At 41.9% G+C, this 23099-nt stretch overlaps 1 protein-coding gene across 1 annotated transcript; it reads left to right on the top strand.

Annotated features, from left to right (window-relative positions):
• Positions 1 to 745: 745 nt before the first annotated feature.
• LOC311110263 (glucocorticoid modulatory element-binding protein 1-like) lies at positions 746 to 20192 on the top strand. Its single transcript, XM_084152991.1, has 10 exons — positions 746 to 818; positions 14133 to 14277; positions 14660 to 14718; positions 14959 to 15080; positions 15363 to 15466; positions 16083 to 16231; positions 16717 to 16860; positions 17288 to 17425; positions 17915 to 18037; positions 18538 to 20192. The coding sequence occupies exons 2-10, from the start codon at positions 14150 to 14152 to the stop codon at positions 19029 to 19031; spliced, it is 1461 nt and encodes a 486-aa protein (XP_084009117.1). The 5' UTR covers positions 746 to 818; positions 14133 to 14149; the 3' UTR covers positions 19032 to 20192.
• The last annotated feature ends 2907 nt before the right edge of the window (positions 20193 to 23099 follow it).

Below are 23099 nucleotides of genomic sequence, written 5' to 3'. Positions count from 1 at the left end.
GCACAGGGAGATGAAGTGAGATCTCATTGGCTTCCAGATGTGTCAATTAAATCACTTTAAGAATTGCTTTCCCAAATAAGGGTGGATTGGGTCTTGCTAGATGTGGACCCATAAATGCTGCTCTAAGGTCAACATAACTTGTTATTTCTTGTCGATTGAGAGGGGTCCACAGGTCCTAGATATGTGCTTAGTGACAACCACCCCCTATAGCTGGAAATGACTGGAGTTGTGCAAAATTCATTAGAGCAGGTGAGAATACATTCCCATCCCTACATTTTCTGAGTTTAATTGAGTGCTACTATAAATAGATGGTTGAGCCCATAGCCTAATAAAACTATGTGCGCTCTATGCCTACTGTACACAATTGTAAAAGTCCGCCACCCTTTGGTACAACCAAACTTGGAGCAATGATTTCTACCTATTTATTATGGTAAATAATTTTACACGCTCAACAAACATCACTTATTGCATGCAAATTATATATGTGTATTATAACAACACTCCTTTCGTGGCCTAATGATGATCCTTGCTGTCAAATAAAAAAGTATATTTGTCGTTGTTGTGAGCTATTCTAATAATTTAGCCTTAAGCTTTTCTAAACCATGCCATTCTGTGGTCCTGAAGTAAGCCGTGCACTCCTAGTAGAGCAGTTTGACCGATTTACACATCGCGTGCGAACAAACCGCTTCTCGTGACAGTAGGACAGACGCTTCTCAGGCAAATTCTGCCTTCATTGCAGGAAGTGTAGCGAAGCAGCAGTACAGCGCATGCTCCGAGAACTCTCTGCAAGCAAAGGATGAATTCTCTGCAGTAAAACGGTAAGAAAAACACCGACTATTGAGTTAAAATAATATTTTATCATTTCTGGTGTGTTGGGTTTTCGATTGCCTACTCTGGAATGGTGTGTACCGTGTACACAATGGTTGGGTTGGACGCGTCGTCGCACTGTTGTTGTTGGTGGTCTGCGTGCCGCCGCGCCAACATACGTCAGTTTGAGTGGATGAAGGAGGTAGAGAGGCACGCAAGTGCCCAAGTGGTTTATGCGCTTAAAATACTGGCTATAATATCTCTGAAACATTTGTTGGTATTTTATAGTAGATCTACTTCAGATTTTCCTCAGTTTTGAATAACTTGGTGTCTTTTTCTGAGAGGGTTTAATTCCTTTTACCACTTCACATAAACCACGTTTCCATCCATAGTTTTTATCCCATATTAAAGACTCAATTAAAGGACTGTTTCTAATACTTTTCAGCAAACTCATTGGATTAATGTAGTACAACTACTCCACTATCTATGTTATGGATTGGAAGCATCTTTACTGTACCATTTGAATAATGCACCCCTCCAAACCTACCTACATCGCATAAGTGATATTGCCATTTATCTTATATTGGAGACTCAATTAAAGGACTGTTTCAAATACTTTGTCAGCAAACTCAATGGATTAATGTTTTACAACTACTCCACTATCTATGTTATGGATTGGAAGCATCTTTACTGTACCATTTGGAAAATGCACCCCTCCAAACGTACTTACATCACATACGTATGTGATAATGGAATTTACTGTATCCCATATTAAAGACTCAATTAAAGGACTGTTTCTAATACTTTGTCAGCAAACTCACTGGATTAATGTAGTACAACTACTCTTTTATCAAGTTATGTTTTAGAAGCATTTTTACTGTACCATTTAGAAAATCCACTCCTCCAAACCTAATTACATCACATACACAATAATGGCATTTATCCCATATTAAATAATTAATTAAAGGACTGTTTTAAATACTTTGTCATCAAACTCAATGGATTAATGTAGTACAACTACTCCACTATCTATGTTATGATATAGAGTAATTCTTACTGTACCATTTTGAAAATGCACCCCTCCAAACTACCCATACACGATAATGGCATTTACAGTGCCTTCAGAAAGTTTTCATACACCTTAACTTATTCCACATTTTGTTGTTACAGCCTGAATTCAAAATGGATTAAATCAATAAAAAACTCACCCATCTATACACAAGACCCCATAATGAAATAGTGAATTTATTTTTTATTTTTTATGTTTGCACATTTATTGAAAATGAAATACAGAAATATCTAATTTACATAAGTATTCACACCCCTGAGCTAGTACTTTGTAGAAGCACCTTTGGCAGCAATTACAGCTGTGTGTCTTTCTGGAAAAGTCTCTAAGAGCATTCCACACCTGGATTGTGCAACATTTGCACATTATTCTTTAAAACATTCTTCAAGGTATGTCAAATTGGTTGTTGGTCATTGCCAGACAACTATTTTCAGGTCTTGCGATAGATTTTCAAGTAGATTTAAGTCAAAACTGTAACTTGGCCACTCAGGAACATTTATTGTCTTCTTGATAAGCAACTCCAGTGTAGATTTGGCCTTGTGTTTTAGGTTATTGTCCCGCTGAAAGGTGAATTAATCTCCCAGTGTCTGGTGGAAAGCAGACTGAACCAAGTTTTCCTCTAGGATGTTGCCTGTGCTTCGCTCCATTCCGTTTCTTTTTTATCCTGAAAAACTACCCAATTCTTAACGATAACAAGCATACCCATAACATGATGCAGCTGCCACTATGCTTGAAAATATGGAGAGTGGTACTCAGTAATATGTTTTATTGGATTTGCCCCAAACATAACACATTTTTTGCTGTAATACTTTAGTGCCTTGTTGCAAACAGGATCCATGTTTTGGAATAATTTTATTCCGTACAGACTTCCTTTTTTTTTACTCTGTCAATTAGGTTAGTATTGTGGAGTAACTATGATGTTGTGGATCCATCCTCAGTGTTCTGCTATCACAGCCATTAAACTCTGTAACTGTTTTAGTCACAATTGGCCTCATGTTGAAATCCCTGAGTGGTTTCCTTCCTCTCCGGCAACGGAGTTAGGAAGGACGCCTGTATCTTTGTAGTGACTGGATGTATTGATACACCATCCAATGTGTAATTAATAACTTCACAATGCTCAAAGGGATATTCAATGTCTGCTTCTTTTATTTTTACCCATCTACCAATAGGTGCCCTTCTTTGCGAGACATTGGAAAACCTCCCTGGTGTTTGTGGTTGAATCTGTGTTTGAAATTCACTGCTCCGACTGAGGGACCTTACAGATAATTGTATGTGTGGGGTACAGTCATAAGAAAATCATGTTAAACACTATTATTGCACACAGAGTGAGTCCATGCAACTCAATATGTGACTTGTTAAGCACATTTTTACTCCTGAACTTATTTCGGCTTGCCATAACAAAGGGTTTAAATACTTATTGACTCAAGCCATTTCTCATGAATTTGTAAATATTTCGAAAAACATAATTCCACTTTGACATTATGCTGTATTGTGTGTACACCAGTGACAAAAACTCTCAATTCAATCAATTTTAAATTCAGGCTGTAACACAACAAAATGTGGAAAAAGTGAAAGGAATGTGAATACTTTCTGAAGGTAGTGTATCCCATATTAAAGACTCAATTAATGGACTGTTTCAAATACTTACTCAGCAAACTCAATGGATTAATGTACTCTTCTATCCATATTATGGATTAGAAGTATTTTTTATGTACCATTTAGAAAATGTAGTCTTTGCTGAGATTAAATCAAAGATTAAATACTTTATATTCTAAACCTTCACCATAAGCACTGACAGCTACCTTTGGACTGCTTGGATATGTGAATTGTTAACACACCAACGACCCACCATCATTACCCATCCTGTGCAACTCCTGTAACACCCTCCCATGACTCCTGCTCAATGGCTTCCATGTTCCAAGTACTCTACTTCTCCAATACTCCTGAATCTAATGCCCTCACTGCCATTGGAAGGAAGGATGTTTCTTGCCCTTTGACAGTTCTTTTTTTTTATGTTCACGATGCTGGTGTGGCAGGATTATTCTTTGTATTGCGAAGTTCATTAGAAAAAAAAGAGTTTTGGACGGTCTGATGGACCTTAATAATATGTTGACATTCTCATTCTCATAGTTACCGTTAAATTTGACCCTTATTAATAATGGAGGGGAATGCTGCCGTTTTACGGGCTCCTAACCAACTGTGCTATTTTGTTAGTTTTTTCGCATTGTATGTTGTTACTACGGTCTCTTATGACCGAAAATAGCTTCTGGACATCAGAACAGCGATTACTCACCTCAAACTGGACAAAGGTTTTTTCTTTAATGAGTCCGACGCGAAGGATATACTGCTTTGTCAAGACAAGGCCCAAATCCCCGTCATCAGCGTGAAGAAAGGATGGAGGAAAAGGGGGAGGAGGGGGGAGGAGGGCGGGGTGCCTTGTAAGAACTCGCCGACGAGTAGGTAAACCACCACTTCCCTCCGTATTATTGGCCAACGTGCAATCATTGGAAAACAAACTGGACGATCTACGATTAAGAATATCCTACCAACGGGACATTAAAAACTGTAATATCTTATGTTTCACCGAGACGTGGCTGAACGACGACACGGATAATATAGAGCTGGCTGGCTTCTCCGTGTTTCGGCAGGACAGAGCAGCTACGTCTGGTAAGACGAGGGGCGGGGGTGTGTGTTTATTTGTCAATAACTGCTGGTGCGTGATGTCTAATATTAAAGAAATCTCGAGGTATTGCTCGCCTCCGGTAGAAAGCTCATGATAAGCTGTAGACCACACTTTCTACCAAGAGAGTTCTCATCTATATTTTTCGTAGCCGTCTATTTACCACCACAAACCGATGCTGACACTAAGACTGCACTCAACGAGCTGTATAAGGCCATAAGCAAATAAGAAAATGCTCATCCAGAAGTGGCGCTCCTAGTGGCCGGGGACTTTAATGCAGGCAAACTTAAATCCGTTTTACCAAATTTCTACCAGCATGTTACATGTGCAACCAGAAAAAAATAAACTCTAGACCACCTTTACTCCACACACAGAGACACATACAAAGCTCTCCCTCGCCCACCATTTGGCAAATCTGACCGTAATTCTATCCTCCTGATTCCTGCTTACAATCAAAAACTAAAGTAGGAAGTACCAGTGACTCATTCAATACGGAAGTGGTCAGATGACGCGGATGCTGTTCATTGACTACAGCTCAGCGTTCAACACCATAGTGCCCACAAAGCTCATCACTAAGTTAAGGGCCCTGGGACTAAACACCTCCCACTGCAACTGGATCCTGGACTTCCTGACAGGCCGCCCCCAGGTGGTGAGGGTAGGCAACAACACATCTGCCACACTGATCCTCAACACTGGGGCCCCTCAGGGGTGCGTGCTTAGTCCCCTCCTGTACTCCCTGTTCACCCACGACTGCGTGGCCAAGCACGACTCCAACATCATCATCAAGTTTGCTGACGACACAACAGCCTATAGGGAGGAGGTCAGAGACCTGGCAGTGTCAGAGACCTGGCAAAAACCTCTCCCTCAATGTGAGCAAGACAAAGGAGCTGATCGTGGACTATAGGAAAAGGAGGGCCGAACAGGCCCCTATTAACATCGACGGGGCTGAAGTGGAGCGGGTCGAGAGTTTGAAGTTCCTTGGTGTCCACATCACCAACAAACTATCATGGTCCAAACACACCAAGACAGTTGTGAAGAGGGCACGACAACACCTTTTCCCCCTCAGGAGACTGAAAGGATTTGGCATGGGTCCCCAGATCCTCAAAAAGTGCTACAGCTGCACCATCGAGAGCATCCTGACCGGTAGCATCACCGCCTGGTATGGCAACTGCTCGGCATCTACAGAGAGTAGTGCGTACGGCCCAGTTGGTTAAGGGCTTGTAAGTAAGCATTTCACGGTAAGGTCTACACCTGTTGTATTCGGCGTATGTGACAAATACAATTTGATTTGATTTGATTTTAGTCTTGCAGAGAACAATCTGTGTCAATGCACCAGTGTGACCACCGGGGAGTTTAATTCTAGTCTCATGAATGGCAGACATGCATGAGACAGTTTTGTTGTATGTAGGTGTGTGTGGTGGTGGTGGGGGGGGGGGGACGACAACGTCCCAAGAACATCCTAAAAACGTCCCAGAGAACGTTCCCTTGGGACCATCACACAATGTCCCAAGGCCTAGTAAAATGTGCATCCTAAAAAGGTCCTGGCTGGCATGGTCCTCAGTGATGTCCTGGGAACTTACAGGGAACTAGACAAAGGTCCCCAAGAGAAAGTTCCCTTGGAACCATCATCAAGGGCAGATTTTGTGATTTGGAGGCCCCAGGCCTCCAAAGACGTAATTTAACTGTATTATTTAAATGTATTACCTTTTAATGTGCCATGAACACAACTAGTCATGATGTTTGCATCTGATTGTCAAACAAATCACTTCAAAAAGTAGTTTACCTTCACACATTCATCCAAAAAAATTCCTAAATCTGAACAGTGCACTGTGCTCCTGCCAACTTTCAAATACCTTGCTTGGGCGGAGCTACAATAGTGTTCACTAGATTAGTGTCATAGGTGCAACAGTGCGTGACAATTATTTTTACAGTTTATGTTGAGGATGGCTAGGAAATTGCAGATTAAAACGCCATCAAAATATGTTGATGTATGTCAATTCTGTGTATAGAGCACACTTCGGACAAAACTGAATTACGTTTTTCCTTCAGGTCTTCTTCAATTTTCTGCAATATTGCTAACTATACTGAACAAAAATCTAAACGCAACATGTAAAGTGTTTGTCTCATGTTTCATGAGCTGAAATAAAAGATCCCAGACATTTTCCATACGCACAAAAAGCTTATTTCTCAAAAAAAAAATTGCACAAATTAGTTTACATCACTGTTAGTGTGCATTTCTCCTTTTCCAAGATAATCCATCCAGGTGTGGCATATCAAGAAGCTGATTAAACAGCATGATCATTACACAGGTGCACCTTGTGCTGGGGACAATAAAAGACCACTCTAAAATGTGCAGTTTTGTCACACAATGCCATGCCACAGATTCCTCAAGTTTTGAGGGAGCGTGCAATTGGCATGCTGACTGTAGGAATGTCCACCAGAGCTGTTGCCAGAGAATGTAATGTTCATTTCGCTACCATAAGCAATGTCATTTTAGAGAATTTGGCATTAGGTCAAACTGGCCTCACAACCGCAGACCATGTATAACCATGCCAGCCCAGGACCTCCACATCCAGCTTCATAGCACCAACGGGCATGTGGGGGGAGGGTTCTTGAAATATAACATCCAATCAAAATCTTGCGGACCATTCAAACCGTTTTTGCAAAACAAAATTCTGACAGCGACGTGATTTTGGAGGTATGCCAACGCGGGACTACTACTAAGCTAACATATGGAATTGTTTTAAGATGGTCATACCAAGGGTAATTTAGCTATTTGATTTAGAATTTTAAGACCCCTGTAGATATAAAATAAATTATAAACTGGGTGGTTCAAGGCCTGAATGCTGATTGGCTGACAGCCGTGGTACATCAGACCGTGTACCACAGGTATGACAAAACATTTATTTTTACTGCTCTAATTACGTTGGTAATCAGTTTATAATAGCAATAAGGCACCTCTGGGGTTTGTGGTATATGGCCAATATACATTTTTATTTTACATTTTAGTCATTTAGCAGATGCTCTTATCCAGAGTGACTTACATTTAGTGAGTGCATACATTATAAATGTTTTCATACTGGCCCCCCGTGGGAATCGAACCCACAACCCTGGCGTTGTAAACGCCATGCTCTACCAACTGGCTACACGGGGCTTACAGCTAAGGGCTGTATCCAGGCACTCCGCATTGTGTCGTGCTTAAGAACAGCCCTTAGCCGTGGTATATTGCCAAATACCACACCTCCTCGTGCATTATTGCTTAACTACTGGATCGGTGTCCCTATACCGGACAATTGCTGCTTAATATGCGATATGTGACTATAATGGCATTGTAAACAACAGCCAACTTCCCGGGACATAGACATGTCTTGTATGGGCAGAAAGCTTAAATGATTGTTAATCTAAATGCAGTGTCCAATTTACAGGAGCTATACCATGCTATTGTTTGAGGATAGTGCACAACAACAAGACACTTTTATCACGGCAATGGTTTGATACATTCACTTCTAAAGGTAAATAATGTACTTACATTCAGTAATCTTGTTCTGATTTGTCATCCTGAGGGTCCCAGAGATAAAATGTAGTGTAGTGTTGTTTGAAAAATCCATTTTTATACTCAAAAGTAGGAACTGGGTTCTACAGTTTGACCCCACTGCTGTCTCTGGCTCCACTCCCACCCCCGCCCGGCCATCTAGAGGTGTGAAGGTTAGTGTATTTTCTGCAGGGAAGCTAATGACATTCCTGGGAGTGTGTACACATTACCTTTTTATTACCATAGCATTTTTGTATGTTCTCTATTTTTATGTACTTGAAAATGTATACATTTACCACATTTGGGAAAACTCCTGGCAGGTTGTACAAAATATTTTGTAGTGATGTAATTCTTCACTGGATCAGTCTGAAACATTTATACACACACTGCTGCCATCTTGTGGACAACATCTAAATTACACCTTGAATCCTACATCACTGTCTGGCCTTTCTCTTGCATTTCAAAGATGATGCCCAAAAAATAAAATAGAAAACGCATGTTTTTTTGTTTGTATTATATTTTACCAGATCTAATGTGTTATATTCTTCTACATTCATTTCACATTTCCACAAACTTCAAAGTGTTTCCTTTCAAATTATATCAAGAATATGCATTTACTTGCTTCAGGTCCTGAGCTACAGGTAGTTAGATTTGGGTATGTCATTTTAGGCAAAAATTGAAAAAAAGGGTCCGATCCTTAAGAGGTTTAAATATACAGTACCAGTGAAAAGTTTGGACACACCTACTCATTCAAAGGTTTTTCTTTATTTATACTATTTTCTACATTGTAGAATAATAGTGAAGACATCAAAACTATGAAATAACACAAATGGAATCATGTAGTAACCAAAAAAGTGTTAAACAAATCAAAATATATGTTATATTTGAGATTCTTCAAATAGCCACTCTTTGCCTTGATAACAGCTTTGCACACTCTTGGAATTCTCACAACCAGCTTCATGAGGTGGTCACCTGGAATACATTTCAATTAACAGGTATGCCTTCTTAAAAGTTAATTCATGTGTTTGAGCCAGTCAGTTGTGTTGTGACAAGGAAGAGGTGGTATACAGAAGATAGCCCTATTTGGTAAAATACCAAGTCCATATTCTGGCAAGAACAGCTCAAATAAGCAAAGAGAAACGACAGTCCATCATTACTTTAAGACATGAAGGTCAGTCAATACGGAACATTTCAAGAACTTTGAAAGTTTATTCAAGTGCAGTCGCAAAAATCATCAAGCGCTATGATGAAACTGGCTCTCATGAGGACTGCCACAGGAAAGGAAGACCCAGAGTTACCTCTGCTGCAGAGGATAAGTTCATTAGAGTTAACTGCACCTCAGATTACAGCCCAAATAAATGCTTCACAGAGTTCAAGTAACAGACACATCTCAACATCAACTGTTCAGAGGAGATTGCGTGAATCAGGCCTTTCTGGTCGAATTGCTGCAAAGAAACCACTACTTAAGGACACCAATAAGAAGAAGAGACTTGCTTGGGCCAAGATACACAAGCAATGGCACAGGCAGGGAGCCCAGCGAACAGTGAGTTGCAGTAATCCAGATGGGAGATGACAAGTGCCTGGATTAGGACCTGTGCCGCTTCCTGTGTAAGGTAGGGTCGTACTCTGCGAATGTTGTAGAGCATGAACCTACAGGATCGGGTCACCGCTTTGATGTTAGCGGAGAAGGACAGGGTGTTGTCCAGGGTCACGCCAAGGTTCTTTGCACTCTGGGAGGAGGACACAACGGAGTTGTCAACAGTGATGGCGAGATCATGGAGCGGGCAGTCCTTCCCTGGGAGGAAGAGCAGCTCCATCTTGCCGAGGTTCAGCTTGAGGTGGTGATCCGTCATCCATACTGATATGTCTGCCAGACATGCAGAGATGCGATTCGCCACCTGGTTATCAGAAGGGGGAAAGGAGAAGATGAATTGTGTGTCGTCTGCGTAGCAATGATAGGAGAGACCATGTGAGGATATGACAGAGCCAAGTGACTTGGTGTATAGAGAGAATAGGAGAGGGCCTAGAACTGAGCCCTGGGGGACACCAGTGGTGAGAGCACGTGGTGCGGAGACAGATTCTCGCCATGCCACCTGGTAGGAGCGACCTGTGAGGTAGGACGCAATCCAAGAGTGAGACGCGCCGGAGATGCCCAACTCGGAGAGTGTCGAGAGGAGGATCTGATAGTTCACAGTATCAAAGGCAGCAGATATGTCTAGAATGATGAGAGCAAAGGAGAGAGAGTTAGCTTTAGCAGTGCGGAGAGCCTCCATGACACAGAGAAGAGCAGTCTCAGTTGAATGACCAGTCTTGAAACCTGACTGGTTTGGATCAAGAAGGTCATTCTGAGAGAGATAGCAAGAGAGTTGGCTAAAGACGGCACGCTCAAGAGTTTTGGAGAGAAAAGAAAGAAGGGATACTGGTCTGTAGTTGTTGACATCGGAGGGATCGAGTGTAGGTTTTTTGAGAAGGGGTGCAACTCTCGCTCTCTTGAAGACGGAAGGGACATAGCCAGTGGTCAAGGATGAGTTGATGAGCGAGGTGAGGTAAGGGAGAAGGTCTCCAGAAATGGTCTGGAGAAGAGAGGAGGGGATAGGGTCAAGCGGGCAGGTTGTTGGGCGGCCGGCCGTCACAAGTCGCCAGATTTCATCTGGAGAGAGAGGGGAGAAAGAAGTCAAAGCATAGGGTAGGGCAGTGTGAGCAGGACCAGCGGTGTCATTTGACTTAATAAATGAGGATCGGATGTCGTCAACCTTCTTTTCAAAATGGTTGACGAAGTCGTCCACAGAGAGGGATGAGGGAGGGGGATTCAGCAGGGAGGAGAAGGTGGCAAAGAGCTTCCTTTTATCTTTGCAATTTCAAAATGGTACAGTAAAATAGCTCCCAGTCCATAACATAGATAGGGGAGTAGTTGTTCTCTATTAATCCATTGAGTTCAACTGCCATTATTACCATGTGTATATGTGCATTTTCAAAATGGTACGTATTTGAAACAGTATGTTAAACTTTCATTGATTCTCCAATATGGGATATACTGTATATCTTATGGAATATAAAATGAAACTAACTTAGTAATTACTTGCAATTGCAATCCATTTGAATGAGCTCTTCAATTTAAGTCATAACTATTCATATTTTTTATTATCATATTTGACAATAGGTTATAATCATTATAAAAATCTAATCATGGCTTTATTATTCAGTATACGATTTTAATCAGATCTGTGCCTTTATAAAGTGCTTAGATGTTTCTTTGCTGCAAGACTATTTCTGACCTATTTCATGACATCCAAATGCAATCATAGTTATGTGGAATCTCAATCACTAAAGAGGGTTGAACCAAACAACCCCCTGGGAGAAATTGTCTTGTGGTAGAAGGTGATAGTTGCTGATAGAGCAATTCCTCTTATCTCAAAAGCTGACAATTGGAAGCATATTGCAACCATGATAACAGGTAATATCAACAGTAAAAGCATATCTTCACTACAAGTGAAAATATTGTATGTAGGCCGATCAATGCAGTGTAAACATTGTTTATTATGTAGCCTCCATTACTACAAATCAATTGTGGAAGAATATTGCCCTTCACCTGCAGCTGGAAAGTTTTATTTTTATGTTTTCATTATCTGTAATTAAGTTATCATCTGAACAAAAATATAAACGCAACATGCAACAATTTCAAAGATTTTACTGAGTTCCAGTGGCTTGCGAAAGTATTCACCCCCCTTGGCATTTTTTCTATTTTGTTGCCTTACAACCTGGTATTTAAATGGATTTCTGGGGGGGTTTGTATCATTTGATTTACACAACATGCCTACCACTTTGAAGATGCAAAAACATTTTTTTGTGTGTGAAACAAACAAGAAATAAGACAAAAAAACAGAAAAAACTTGAGCATGAATAACTATTCACCCCCCCAAAGTCAATACTTTGTAGAGCCACCTTTTCAAATCAAATCAAAATGTATTTGCCACATGCGCCGAATACAACAGGTGTAGACATTACAGTGAAATGCTTGCTTACAAGCCCTTAACCAACAATGCAAAGAAAAAAAAGAATAAAAAAGTGTTAAGCAAAAAAAAATGAAAGCAAATAACTAAAGAGCAGCAGTAAAATAAAATAACAGTAGGGAGGCAGCATACAAGGGGGTACTGGTGCAGAGTCAATGGGGCACCGTCTAGTCGAGGTAATTGAGGTAATATGTACATGTGGGTAGAGTTAAAGTGACTATGCATAAATAATAAACAGAGTAGCAGCAGAGTAAAAAAGGGGGACGGGGTGTCTTATGGCTTGGGGTTAGAAGCTGTTGAGAATCCTTTTGGACCTAGACTTGGCACTCCGGTACCGCTTGCCGTGCGGTAGCAGAGAGAACAGTCTATGACTAGGGTGGCTGGAGTATTTGACAATTTTGAGGGCCTTCCTCTGACACCGCCTGGTATAGAGGTCCTGGATGGCAGGAAGCTTGGCCCCAGTGATGTACTAGGCCGTACGCACTACCCTCTGTAGTGCCTTGCGGTAGGAGGCTGAGCAGTTGCCATACCAGGCGGTGATGTAACCAGTCAGGATGCTCTCGATGGTGCAGCTGTATAACTTTTTGAGGATCTGAGGACCCATGCCAAATGTTTTCAGTCTCCTGAGGGGGAATAGGCTTTGTCGTGCCCTCTTCACGACTTTCTTGGTGTGTTTGGACCATGATAGTTTGTTGGTGATGTGGACACCAAGGAACTTGAAGCTCTCAACCTGTTCCTCTACAGCCCCTTTGATGAGAATGGGGGTGTGCTCAGTCCTCTTTTTTTTTCTTCCTGTAGTCCACGATCATCTCCTTCGTCTTGATCACGTTGAGGGAGAGGTTGTTATCCTGGCACCACACGGCCAGGTCTCTGACCTCCTCCCTATAGGCTGTCTCATCATTGTCGGTGATCAGGCCTACCACTGTTGTGTCGACGGCAAACTTAATGAAGGTGTTGGAGTCGTGCCTGGCCATGCAGTCATGGGTGAACAGGGAGTACAGGAGGGGACTGAGCACGCACCCCTGAGGGGGCCCCGTGTTATGTGTTGTTACCTACCCTTACCACCTGGGGGCGGCCCGTCAGGGGGTGCGTGCTTTTGCAGCAATTACAGCTGCAAGTCTCTTGGGGTATGTCTCTATAAGCTTGGAACATCTAGACACTGGGATATTTGCCCATTCTTCAATGCAAAACTGCTCCAGCTCCTTCACATTGGATGGGTTCTGCTGGTGTACAGCAATCTTTAAGTCCAACCACAGATTCTCAATTGGATTGAGGTCTGGGCTTTGACTAGGCCATTCCAAGACATTTAAATGTTTCCCCTTAAACCACTAAAGTGTTGCTTTAGCAGTATGCTTAGGGTCATTGTCCTGCTGGAAGGTGAATCTCCGTCCCAGTCTCAAATCTCTGGAAGACTGAAACAGGTTTCCCTCAAGAAGTTCCCTGTATTTAGCGCCATCCATCATTCCTTCAATTCTGACCAGTTTCCCAGTCCCTGCTGATGAAAGACATCCCCACAGCATGATGCTGGGATGGTGTTCTCGGGGTGATGAGAGGTGTTGGGTTTGCGCCAGACATAGCGTTTTCCTTGATGGCCAAAAGCTCAATTTTAGTCTCATCTGACTTGTTGAAGCCTGTCAGTCTTTTTTTGTTAACCCCTATTTAACAAATATATATTTGAAAGGGGGTAACCTATACTAGTAATGGCTCATAACCTTCATGCAAAATACTTTTTGTCAGATGAGAAATTATTCGATTACATGACAAGAATGCCCAGTCAGAACCATTTGTGCCATAAATTCAATATAGATCTATTCTCAATAGCTACTATTGCATGTCAGGACCTACAGTACTATTTAGGACTAGCGTAGCATGGACCTCTATACAGTATGCTGCAAAGCATGCTGAAAAGCATCAGTGTGTGTGCGTGTGTGTGTTTATGCATGTGTGTGTGTGATTGCGTGCGAGTTTATGTGTGTGTGTTTGTGTTTGTGTGTGCATGTGTATGTGAGAACTAAAGTCTGATGCCTGTCCCTACAGCAGTCCACGGAGTGGTCATGGCAGGTGCTGAGGTCACAGTGTCCTCAAGGAATATAGTGATGGTGAAGGAAGAGGAGGAGGAAGGGGAGCCCTGTGAGAGCCATAAGACTCAGGTCATCCTCCACCTGCAGCCCATCATACAGGGGTAAGACTTTAAACCACAGCTACAATGCAAAGAGGGGGCACTGGACACAACAGGGTGGAGGGTTTGAGTTACCATTTGGACAAAATGCAAAAGTCTAAAAATTCTGTATGCAATTAGTAACTAATTTACTTTACACAGTAACGATAATGTAATTACACTAAGAAATTACAAATGTAACAAAAAAGTTTTTTTTACAAAATGTACATAAGTGTGCTTTTCTAGACATCCAAGTTGTCAGTTATAAGATCAAGAGTAAGATAAAACTGTTGTTGAAGTGTAGAATTCTGACAGCAGGTTCTGTTATATACTGTACATTGTAACAGCTGCCTTAGTGGGAGTGGTGAATATTGTGTGAAATAGTGGACTTTGTCGCCTCCTACAGGGCAAATGAGGACAACGCTAACACTGGCTCCTCTGTCCTAGCCATAGAGACACACAATGGTAAGATTCCACAAGACGCTTTGTTTCTATTCCTTATTTATATGACCAGTATTTTAATTCATTACTACATTCAACGTAGAGATTAGATTTGTATTGTATACATCATCTAGTCATTTTTAAAAACGGGATAAATCATTTGTATTTGTTTTGTTGTGTTTTTGATGTATGGATGCTTGCTTGTGATATTGTGTGTGTTATGTACTGCGTGTTTATATTGTGTTTTACCATTATGAATGTTAGAAGACAATCTTACGGAGGGTGAGGAGGTTGAGTATGGATACCCCATCACCTGTGGCGAAAGCAAAGCAGTCCTCCTGTTTAAGAAGTTTGTCTGTCCTGGCATCAACATCAGATGTGTCAAGGTACCAGGATGCCTCTTTAGTCATCAAGTAACTTGTTCATAAGTACTGAATGTCACTAAGAAACATGCTGGTGTGTGTATGTGTGTACGTGTGTGTGTGCTGTTTTTGTGGGGGGGGGGGGGGGGGGGGGGTTGTGTGTGTGTGTGTGTGTGTGTGTGTGTGTTCGTGTTCATAGATAATTTTGCTTCCCACTGTCAATATGAAAGCATGTGAGATTTGTAATTCTTATTTAACTCTTTCTGTGCCTGTGATTCTCTGTGTTGCTTTCCCTCCTCCCTGCAGTTCAATGACCAGCTGATCAGCCCCAAGCAGTTTGTTCACATGGCAGGGAAAGCCACGCTGAAGGACTGGAAGAGGGCCATCCGACTGGGAGGGGTGATGCTCAGGTAGGCTGCGTCATACTGGGTGGAGGACAGGGTTTACATTTACATTTTGGTCATTTAGCAGACACTCTTATCCAGAGATACTTACAGTCAGTGCATTCAACTAAAGTAGGTAAGACAACCACACATATCACAAGTAAAAACTTTATTGAATAAAGCAGCTATCAGCAGAATCAGTGCTAGTACAAAAAAGACAAGTGCAGGTTGGGGTCAATATGTGTCTGGGATCTTCTTGTTTTGCCTGCATTGGGGCACCTGGAGTTTTTTGCCAATACATTCCACTAGCAGTTAGTAAGCAGCGTTCTTGTGGTGGTAGGATCACATATCACGCTGTCAAATTGCTGAGTGATGCATTTCTCACCCCATCTTCGTGTTTGCACTTGTTCTCTGTCTAACGGTGGTTTAGTCTGCTGCATTCAGCCCTACATATCAGATCAGAAGCTTTTGTTACAAGCAAAACTTTGAAAAAACATTGAATACACATATTACACAACCAGAAGTGTTAGCTATTTTCTGACTGGATTAGATATAGTGATAACACTGTTTATTATTATATAACTAATCATAAAATAAATATACTGAACCATTCTCCAACTCCTCTCTTATGTCCTCTATGCAGGAAAATGATGGACTCAGGTCAGATTGACTTCTACCAGCATGACACAGTGTGCACCAACACCTGCCGCAGCACCAAGTTTGACGTGTTGATCAACAGCACCCGCTTCCTTCCGGGCAGCGCCATGCAGCCCCCCCCTTCCCCTCTGCCCAGTGAGCCTATCAGCCAAGGGCATACCTAACTACAGTACACTTTTACTATGGGCATTTATCTCTCATATCCCGTGGCTGCTGACATTTATTATACTGCTGTTTTTATCCCTGCACAAACTACACTTCCCCGTCATAAACTGTACCACTCATATTTTGAAATGGACTACATCAAAACTTCAATGAATAATTGCCCTCAGCATTCTTTGGTGTGGCACCTATTTTATCACTGCAGAGGGCAGTGATTGGAATCTAGAAGTGGGAAAACAATTAGATTTAGGGGCCTCAATGGTCTCCCCAGCAGCCCATAGAACTTGGATAGAAAACCCTGTGCTATGAAGGCACTTGCAGAGTCACACAGTTGTTACCACTGCTTACAACCAAATGTCTACAACAGAACTGTATCAGAATTTGAGCTAGTGATATGAGTGATGACATGAGATGTTGTTGGCGTGATTTGATGTGTGTTGGTGGCTCTCTGTGTATAGTAGATGGAGGCCATGCTGCAGTGTCAGATGAGAGGCTAGAGGAGAAGGACTACATTACAGTGGAGTGGAGCCCTGGGCCAGCCCCTCCCATCCCCAGCACAGCCAATGGACATGTCAAGAGGAAAAGGGGTGATATCATCCCTGGTCAGCATAGCAGCTACAGGGAGTTATAAATTGATAGTTATCTTAATGTAAACACACGCAAACAGGCACGCGCATACGCACACACATTCACACACACATACTGTATAAACACACACGCTCAATCACGCATGGTGGCACACACACACTCACACACGCACACACGCACACACACACACACGCACACACGCACACACACACACACACACACACACACACACACACACACACACACACACACACACACACACACACACACACACACGCACACACACACGTGTTTCTTAGGGACATACAGTACAATGAACAAGTCACTTTGATGACTAAAAAGACATCTTGGTCACATCTGACGTCTTGACATACACACACACACATTCCCCCCACACCATTCCTCTTTCCTAATCATACCACGCCTCTTGCCTTTCTCTAGATGGCAGTCTAAGCTTTTGGAGAGGCATAGCAGAAGTTGGCCTGATGGGGGAGGTGTTATCCAGTTTCCGCACAGAACTGGTGGCCATGTTGAGAGGAGTGGAGGTCCGCAGTGAGAAGGCCATTTTGCAAGAGGCCGGTGAGCTTACACACTGGGAGACAGCTTCCCACAAATACTTACATAATACTTACATGTATGAAATATCAGAGAGTTTAAAAAAATTATGTGGGTAACATGTACACTGAGTGTACAAAACATTAAGAACACCTTCCTAATATTGAGTTGCACCCCCCCCTTTTGCCCTCAGACAGCCTCAATTTGTCGAGGCATGCACTCTACAAGGTGTCGAAAGCGTTCCACAGGGATGTTGGCCCATGTTAACCCCGATGCTTCCCACAGTTGTGTCAAGTTGGCTGGATGTCCTTTGGGTGGTGGACCATTCTTGATACACACGGGAAACTGTTGAGCGCCTGTACTCAGTGTATTTAGCAGGTTTATATAAAGGGAGGTGAATTGGCAAGAGTTTCCTAGATTTTTTTGGGGGGGTGGGATTGGTTAATTTGTTTGACTGATTTATTTTAATTGCCTGTCTATTTGTTGTAACTGTAATGTGTTTTGTTGTGTCAGATGCTGTTGTACTGAACTCCCTTTCTGAGATGTTTGGGCTGCTGGACTCAGTTAGGAGGGTTCTGGACCTGAGACGCAGTAAGACTGATGACAACCAGCAGCAGGTCCACAATGCTCTTAATGGTGAGAGAATGTAAGCTTGGATGTGAGCTTGGAATGGGCAAATATACAGTACACTTAGAAAAAAGAGTTCCAAAAGGGTTCTTCGGCTGTCCCCATATGATAACCCTTTTTGGTTCCAGGTAGAACACTTTTTGGTTCTAGGTAGAACTCTTTTGGGTTCCATGTAAAGGGTTCTACATGGAACTCAAATGGGTTCTAACTGGAACCAAAAGGGGTTCTCCTATGGGGACAGCCGAAGAACCCTTTTAGGTTCTAGATAGCACCTTTTTTTATAAGAGTGTAACATAAACATTGTCATATACAATACTCTATATCAGAGGCAACACCATTTGGACTGTACTTACAATAGCTAGATTTGGCTCCTTGCACTAAAAGTAACACCATTGCTTAAGTTATTTTTCCTTACCTGATATGTAAACAGACTATTACTATGTTAGGTTTCCTTATTTCACTGTTCATTACCCGATGTTATACCAGTACTACCATGTATCCTTCGTCAGTGCTGGAGGACTATTTGGAGGACCAGAGAAAGCCGAGGCAGGATGAGCCCCCACCCAGCCCTGGTCACCTCTACGTGGGAAGCTTCTCCAAGGCCATCCCCTCAAAGTGCCCGCGGCTGCATCGCTCCAGCTCTTCCACCACCCAGCCTCAGAACCAGACCACCCGATCGTCCATCGTCTTATCCCCCATCACCACATCCCCAGTGGGTCAGCCTCTCAATGTGGCCGGCCTGCCTGTGGGCACACTGGCCCAATTCCCCACCAGCTCCCAGCTCTTCACTTACTTCACCACTGGCAACACCTCTGCAGGAAAGAGAGGCAGTGCCGGGTCTGTGGCTCTCCATGCAGCCTCCAGGGTGACTGTGCTCAACACTACCACAGAGTCAGGGGTGGGGACCCCTCTACAGGTGCTTCATCTAACCCAGGAGAGGGAGCAGGAGTCTGGGGACATGGAGAGCCAGAGGCTGGGGCTGGGAGAGGAGAGGAGAGGATAGTACTTGTGCAGCACGGGCTACTAGTGGACACTCCAGGGATTCAGACACACTAGGCTGGGAACAGTGGGGGCTCAATCAGAGATGGAGGAAGAGGGGGAAGAGGAGGAGCAGGGGAGGGACAGGAGAGTGAAGGTACAGAAGGAAGTGTTGCATAATGTAGAGCATGTCTTTGGCAAGAAGAGGGCATTAAAATAACAGAAAACCAAGTGAGAGAAGAGAGAAACATAAGGAATACAGTTGAAAGAGAATAGAGTGAGCGAGCGAGAGAGTGTGTGTGTGTGACTGGGTGTCTGTGTGGAAGAGAGCAAGAAGGTGAACTTCACCATGTCATGTCATGTGTAACTCCACACAGACATTTCAGATTTTAGGCTATATGTGTAACATAATTTTAACGTACAGTACTTTTTCACATGGTGTTTATTACTGCAGGACCCATAGTACTTTAATTACCCATGGTCTTCATCATCAAGGACATTCAAATACTTAATGATAGGGGAGAGTGGGGTAAGTTGAGCCATTTTTTACATTCAGCATCACTCCGTCAAGGGAAATATAGTATTCTTTCTAACAAAGATATCTACATATATTTCAGGATGTTGTGTATCCCTGGAAATAATCAGATTCATGTAAATATTACAGTTTTGTGGGACAGGGTGAGTTAAGCCGCCTATTACACATTTCTGTACTGAATGAAATATTACCACTACCATATTCAAACCATGTCTATTTTTATTTCCCAAACACAAATCAACACAATCACAATCACTTTTTTGTGTTTTAATCATTTAAAGCATATTTTAACACAGGCTTAATACCTAACAAACACTTGGTACTTTTTAAAAACAATTTTAACATAGGCCAGGCCCCGTTGTCACCTCTTATCCCAGCGATAATGCGGAGAAAACACTTACATTTGCTCAACCATTGGCTCAACTTACCCCATGGCCATTGGCTCAACTTTCACCCCAAGGCAAACATTTTGACTATATTAGCCCACAAAGCTACAAGGATGCACTTTCATGCTAGGTTTAAGACCTCATGTTGAAGCTTATAGAGACCCACAACTGATGTATAGAACAATCTTAAAATGATCTACTTTTGTTTAGATACAGTACGAGCTTCATGAAAACTCTAACACAATAAATTCATTTTTTTGGACCTAACTTGCTTACCACTTTTTCCATGTGGTTTCTTAATTCACAGACTCCATGAAATGATGACCTCGTCCTAAATATTTGGTCAAATAATTAATTTTGTGTATGGTTTCCTAGAAACAAGATTGGCTTAACTTACCCCTTTGGCTCAACTAACCCCACTCCCCCCTACAGGGTTTTATCACAACCTCTTCAGTAGTTCTCGTCAACTCCTATAAATCACAGCTTGTATTCATAAAGCGTCTCAGAGTAGGATTGCTGCTCTTGGATCAGTTTTGCATTTGAAATCATATAATGAATGAAAGGGGGGACCTGATCCTTAAACAGCACTCGCTGTTTGAAAAGCCCAGAACTCAATGTTCCTCTCAAGAACACCAGGAGATGGGAACCATCTGTGCTATTATCATTTGGCTGTTTGTTCCATTCTGGGTTCTGAATTATCATAGCAGAACCCAGAATGGAACTAACAGCCAAATGATAATAGCACAGATGGTTCCTGTCTCATTTAGTTGAGATTTGATTACATATGGGCTTCAAAATGACAGCACAGACTGGGCAGTACTCTAGCAAGTCCAACGTTGTCGAAAGGATTTTGTGTGCAAACATTGGAATATTCCTTTAAATCTTTTTTCTTCCTCAGGTTTGCACAAGTTGAAATTCAAAAAGGTTGTTATCCATAATAAATAGAGTCACACACTATGCATAAGCTCGCAGAAATGTTTTGGGTAAACCACCAACGTTTCAGCATCATATTGCCTTCTTCAGGGTTATTATTTTGTATAGCAAAATATTTAGTGTTATTATTTATCATACTGAGAGTTACATAAGAGTTACAATGATGAAACCCGTGCTGGAGTGATTCAAGATAATACATGATATAGTACTTTTTAAACATTATAAGTACTTGTAATTTTTTTCATGCATTGTAATAAATACCCAGTTTGTATGGTTTCTATTGGATGGGTATACAACATCTATTGCAATTTATGCTTTATAAAGTATTCACCCTTTTCTTTATTGTTATAAAATAATTGGTAAGTTTGTTTAGTGTTTGTGACAAATATCAATTTTTTGATTCTCTTATACTGTGTTTGTAAACAGTGGAAATATCTGTATAGTATATGGCACCACCTGTTTGTGTGACATTTTCAGTCAGTGCAGTTTTATTTGATAAACTCTAATATAATCCACTCAGGTCTGCATCTAGACTTTTGTAATTAAATACCCAGGAAATGGAGCCCATATTTCACTATGCACTCCCCTCACCTAAACTTCATAGCACCTTTAATTGTGCACTACATTGAGTAAGACTGATAATGACAATTGTACAAACTTATTTGGTAAAAGTTTAATTAAAAACCCATTGCATATGAGATCTCTATCTGTGAATTCATTCAGCAGAAAAATGAAAGACCCATGACAACAACACACACTGTCATTGCTTTACATTTGGTTTACCTCAATTACCTCGACTAACCGGTGCCCCCGCACATTGACTTGGTACCGGTACCCCCTGTATATAGCCTCGCTATTGATATTTTTACTGCTGCTCTTTAATTATTTGTTACTTTTATTTCGTATTCAACAAAAAAATGTCACCATGTCATTGGATTTAGGTTCAAAGTTGGGTGAAAAAATGACGAAATTCCGTTGAATGTTTTGGTTGAAATGACGTGGAAACAATGTTGATTCAACCAGTTTTTGCCAAGTGGGATGAGGCTAGACTTAGACATAGTTTCTAGGCTATGCCTATATGGCTTGGGCCCTAAAAATTACATGCTTCCGCGCCAAAGGTTCACCATGGTCTGCCATTCAGATTGCGATGGCGTCGGTTTCCTCCTTACCAACTTTAAAGGTGAGCAGGCTTAAGCACAACTGGGAAAATATGCCTGCGGTTTAAAAAAATTCAATAATCCACCACTATGCTAGGTGTAGCTAACATTGTTCAGCCAATCTGATGGCTCCTAACAAACAGAGTCAAGTCCTGGTCCCTATATACGATATGAAAAATGATTGGCTGAATGCCAAACGCTACTTCCTGGTGTAGCACTGGCATGGTGGTGGAAATGTTGTTTTACTGTAGGCATATTTTCCCCGTTTTTTTAAAAACCTGCTCCCCTTGCAAGTTAAGGGAATAAACCTTTTATTTATTTATTTAACTAGGCAAGTCAGTTAAGAACAAATTCTTATTTACAATGGCGGCCAAACCCGGACGACGCTGGGCCAATTGTGCGCCACCCTATGGGACTCCCAATCACGGCCGGTTGTGATACAGCCTGGAATCGAACCAGGGGGTCTGTAGTGACGCCTCAAGCACTGAGATGCAGTGCCTTAGACCGCTGCACCACTCGGGAGCCTACACCAAGGCAGTCTGAATGGCGCATGTTTGATGTACCCGCTAGCTCAAAGCAACTATGGGTAGCTGCACCCCGGAGTAGTGGGCATGTGGGTGTGTTGAAAGGAAGGACTGGGTGTGTCAAAAGCACTCTGCTATAGGTTAGAGGTTTTGACTAGATGGTATACAGCTTATGTAAAAATAAAAAAATAATCGTAGCAGGTTAAGAGAATTAACGTAGCAGGTTAGGAGAATTAGCTTAAGGTTAGGAAAAGGGTTTTATTTTATTTTATTTAACCTTTATTTAAGCATGGAGTCATGGTGAGAACACGGTCTATTTCACAGATGAGCCCTGAATGAACACATCAATAAACAACAATTACACTATACATACAGTGTATCTATATACACATCAATTACACAATACATGTAAAGCAAACACAAAACACAGGTTAGGGTAAGGGTTAGATAAAATGTAGAAAGGGTTATGCGGAGCAGTAATAGACCAATTCGCTGCTTGCTTTCGAAACGCCCACTCCTTTCCACACGCCCATATTCTGATCACCATATTAGGCTGCA

This window comes from Coregonus lavaretus (assembly GCF_964263955.1).
Source record: "Coregonus lavaretus genome assembly, chromosome: 3".
NCBI classification, from domain to species: domain Eukaryota; kingdom Metazoa; phylum Chordata; class Actinopteri; order Salmoniformes; family Salmonidae; genus Coregonus; species Coregonus lavaretus.
Note: the sequence above shows the minus strand (reverse complement) of the source record. Positions and strands in the feature narration are given on the sequence as shown.

Coding starts and splice junctions, on each gene's coding strand:
- LOC311110263 (XM_084152991.1), top strand. CDS start 14,150: ATGGCAGGTGCTGAGGTCACAGTGTCCTCAAGGAATATAGTGATGGTG. Junction 15,081..15,362: donor TCAACATCAGATGTGTCAAG/GTACCAGGATGC, acceptor TCCTCCCTGCAG/TTCAATGACCAGCTGATCAG. Junction 18,038..18,537: donor GGTCCACAATGCTCTTAATG/GTGAGAGAATGT, acceptor ATCCTTCGTCAG/TGCTGGAGGACTATTTGGAG.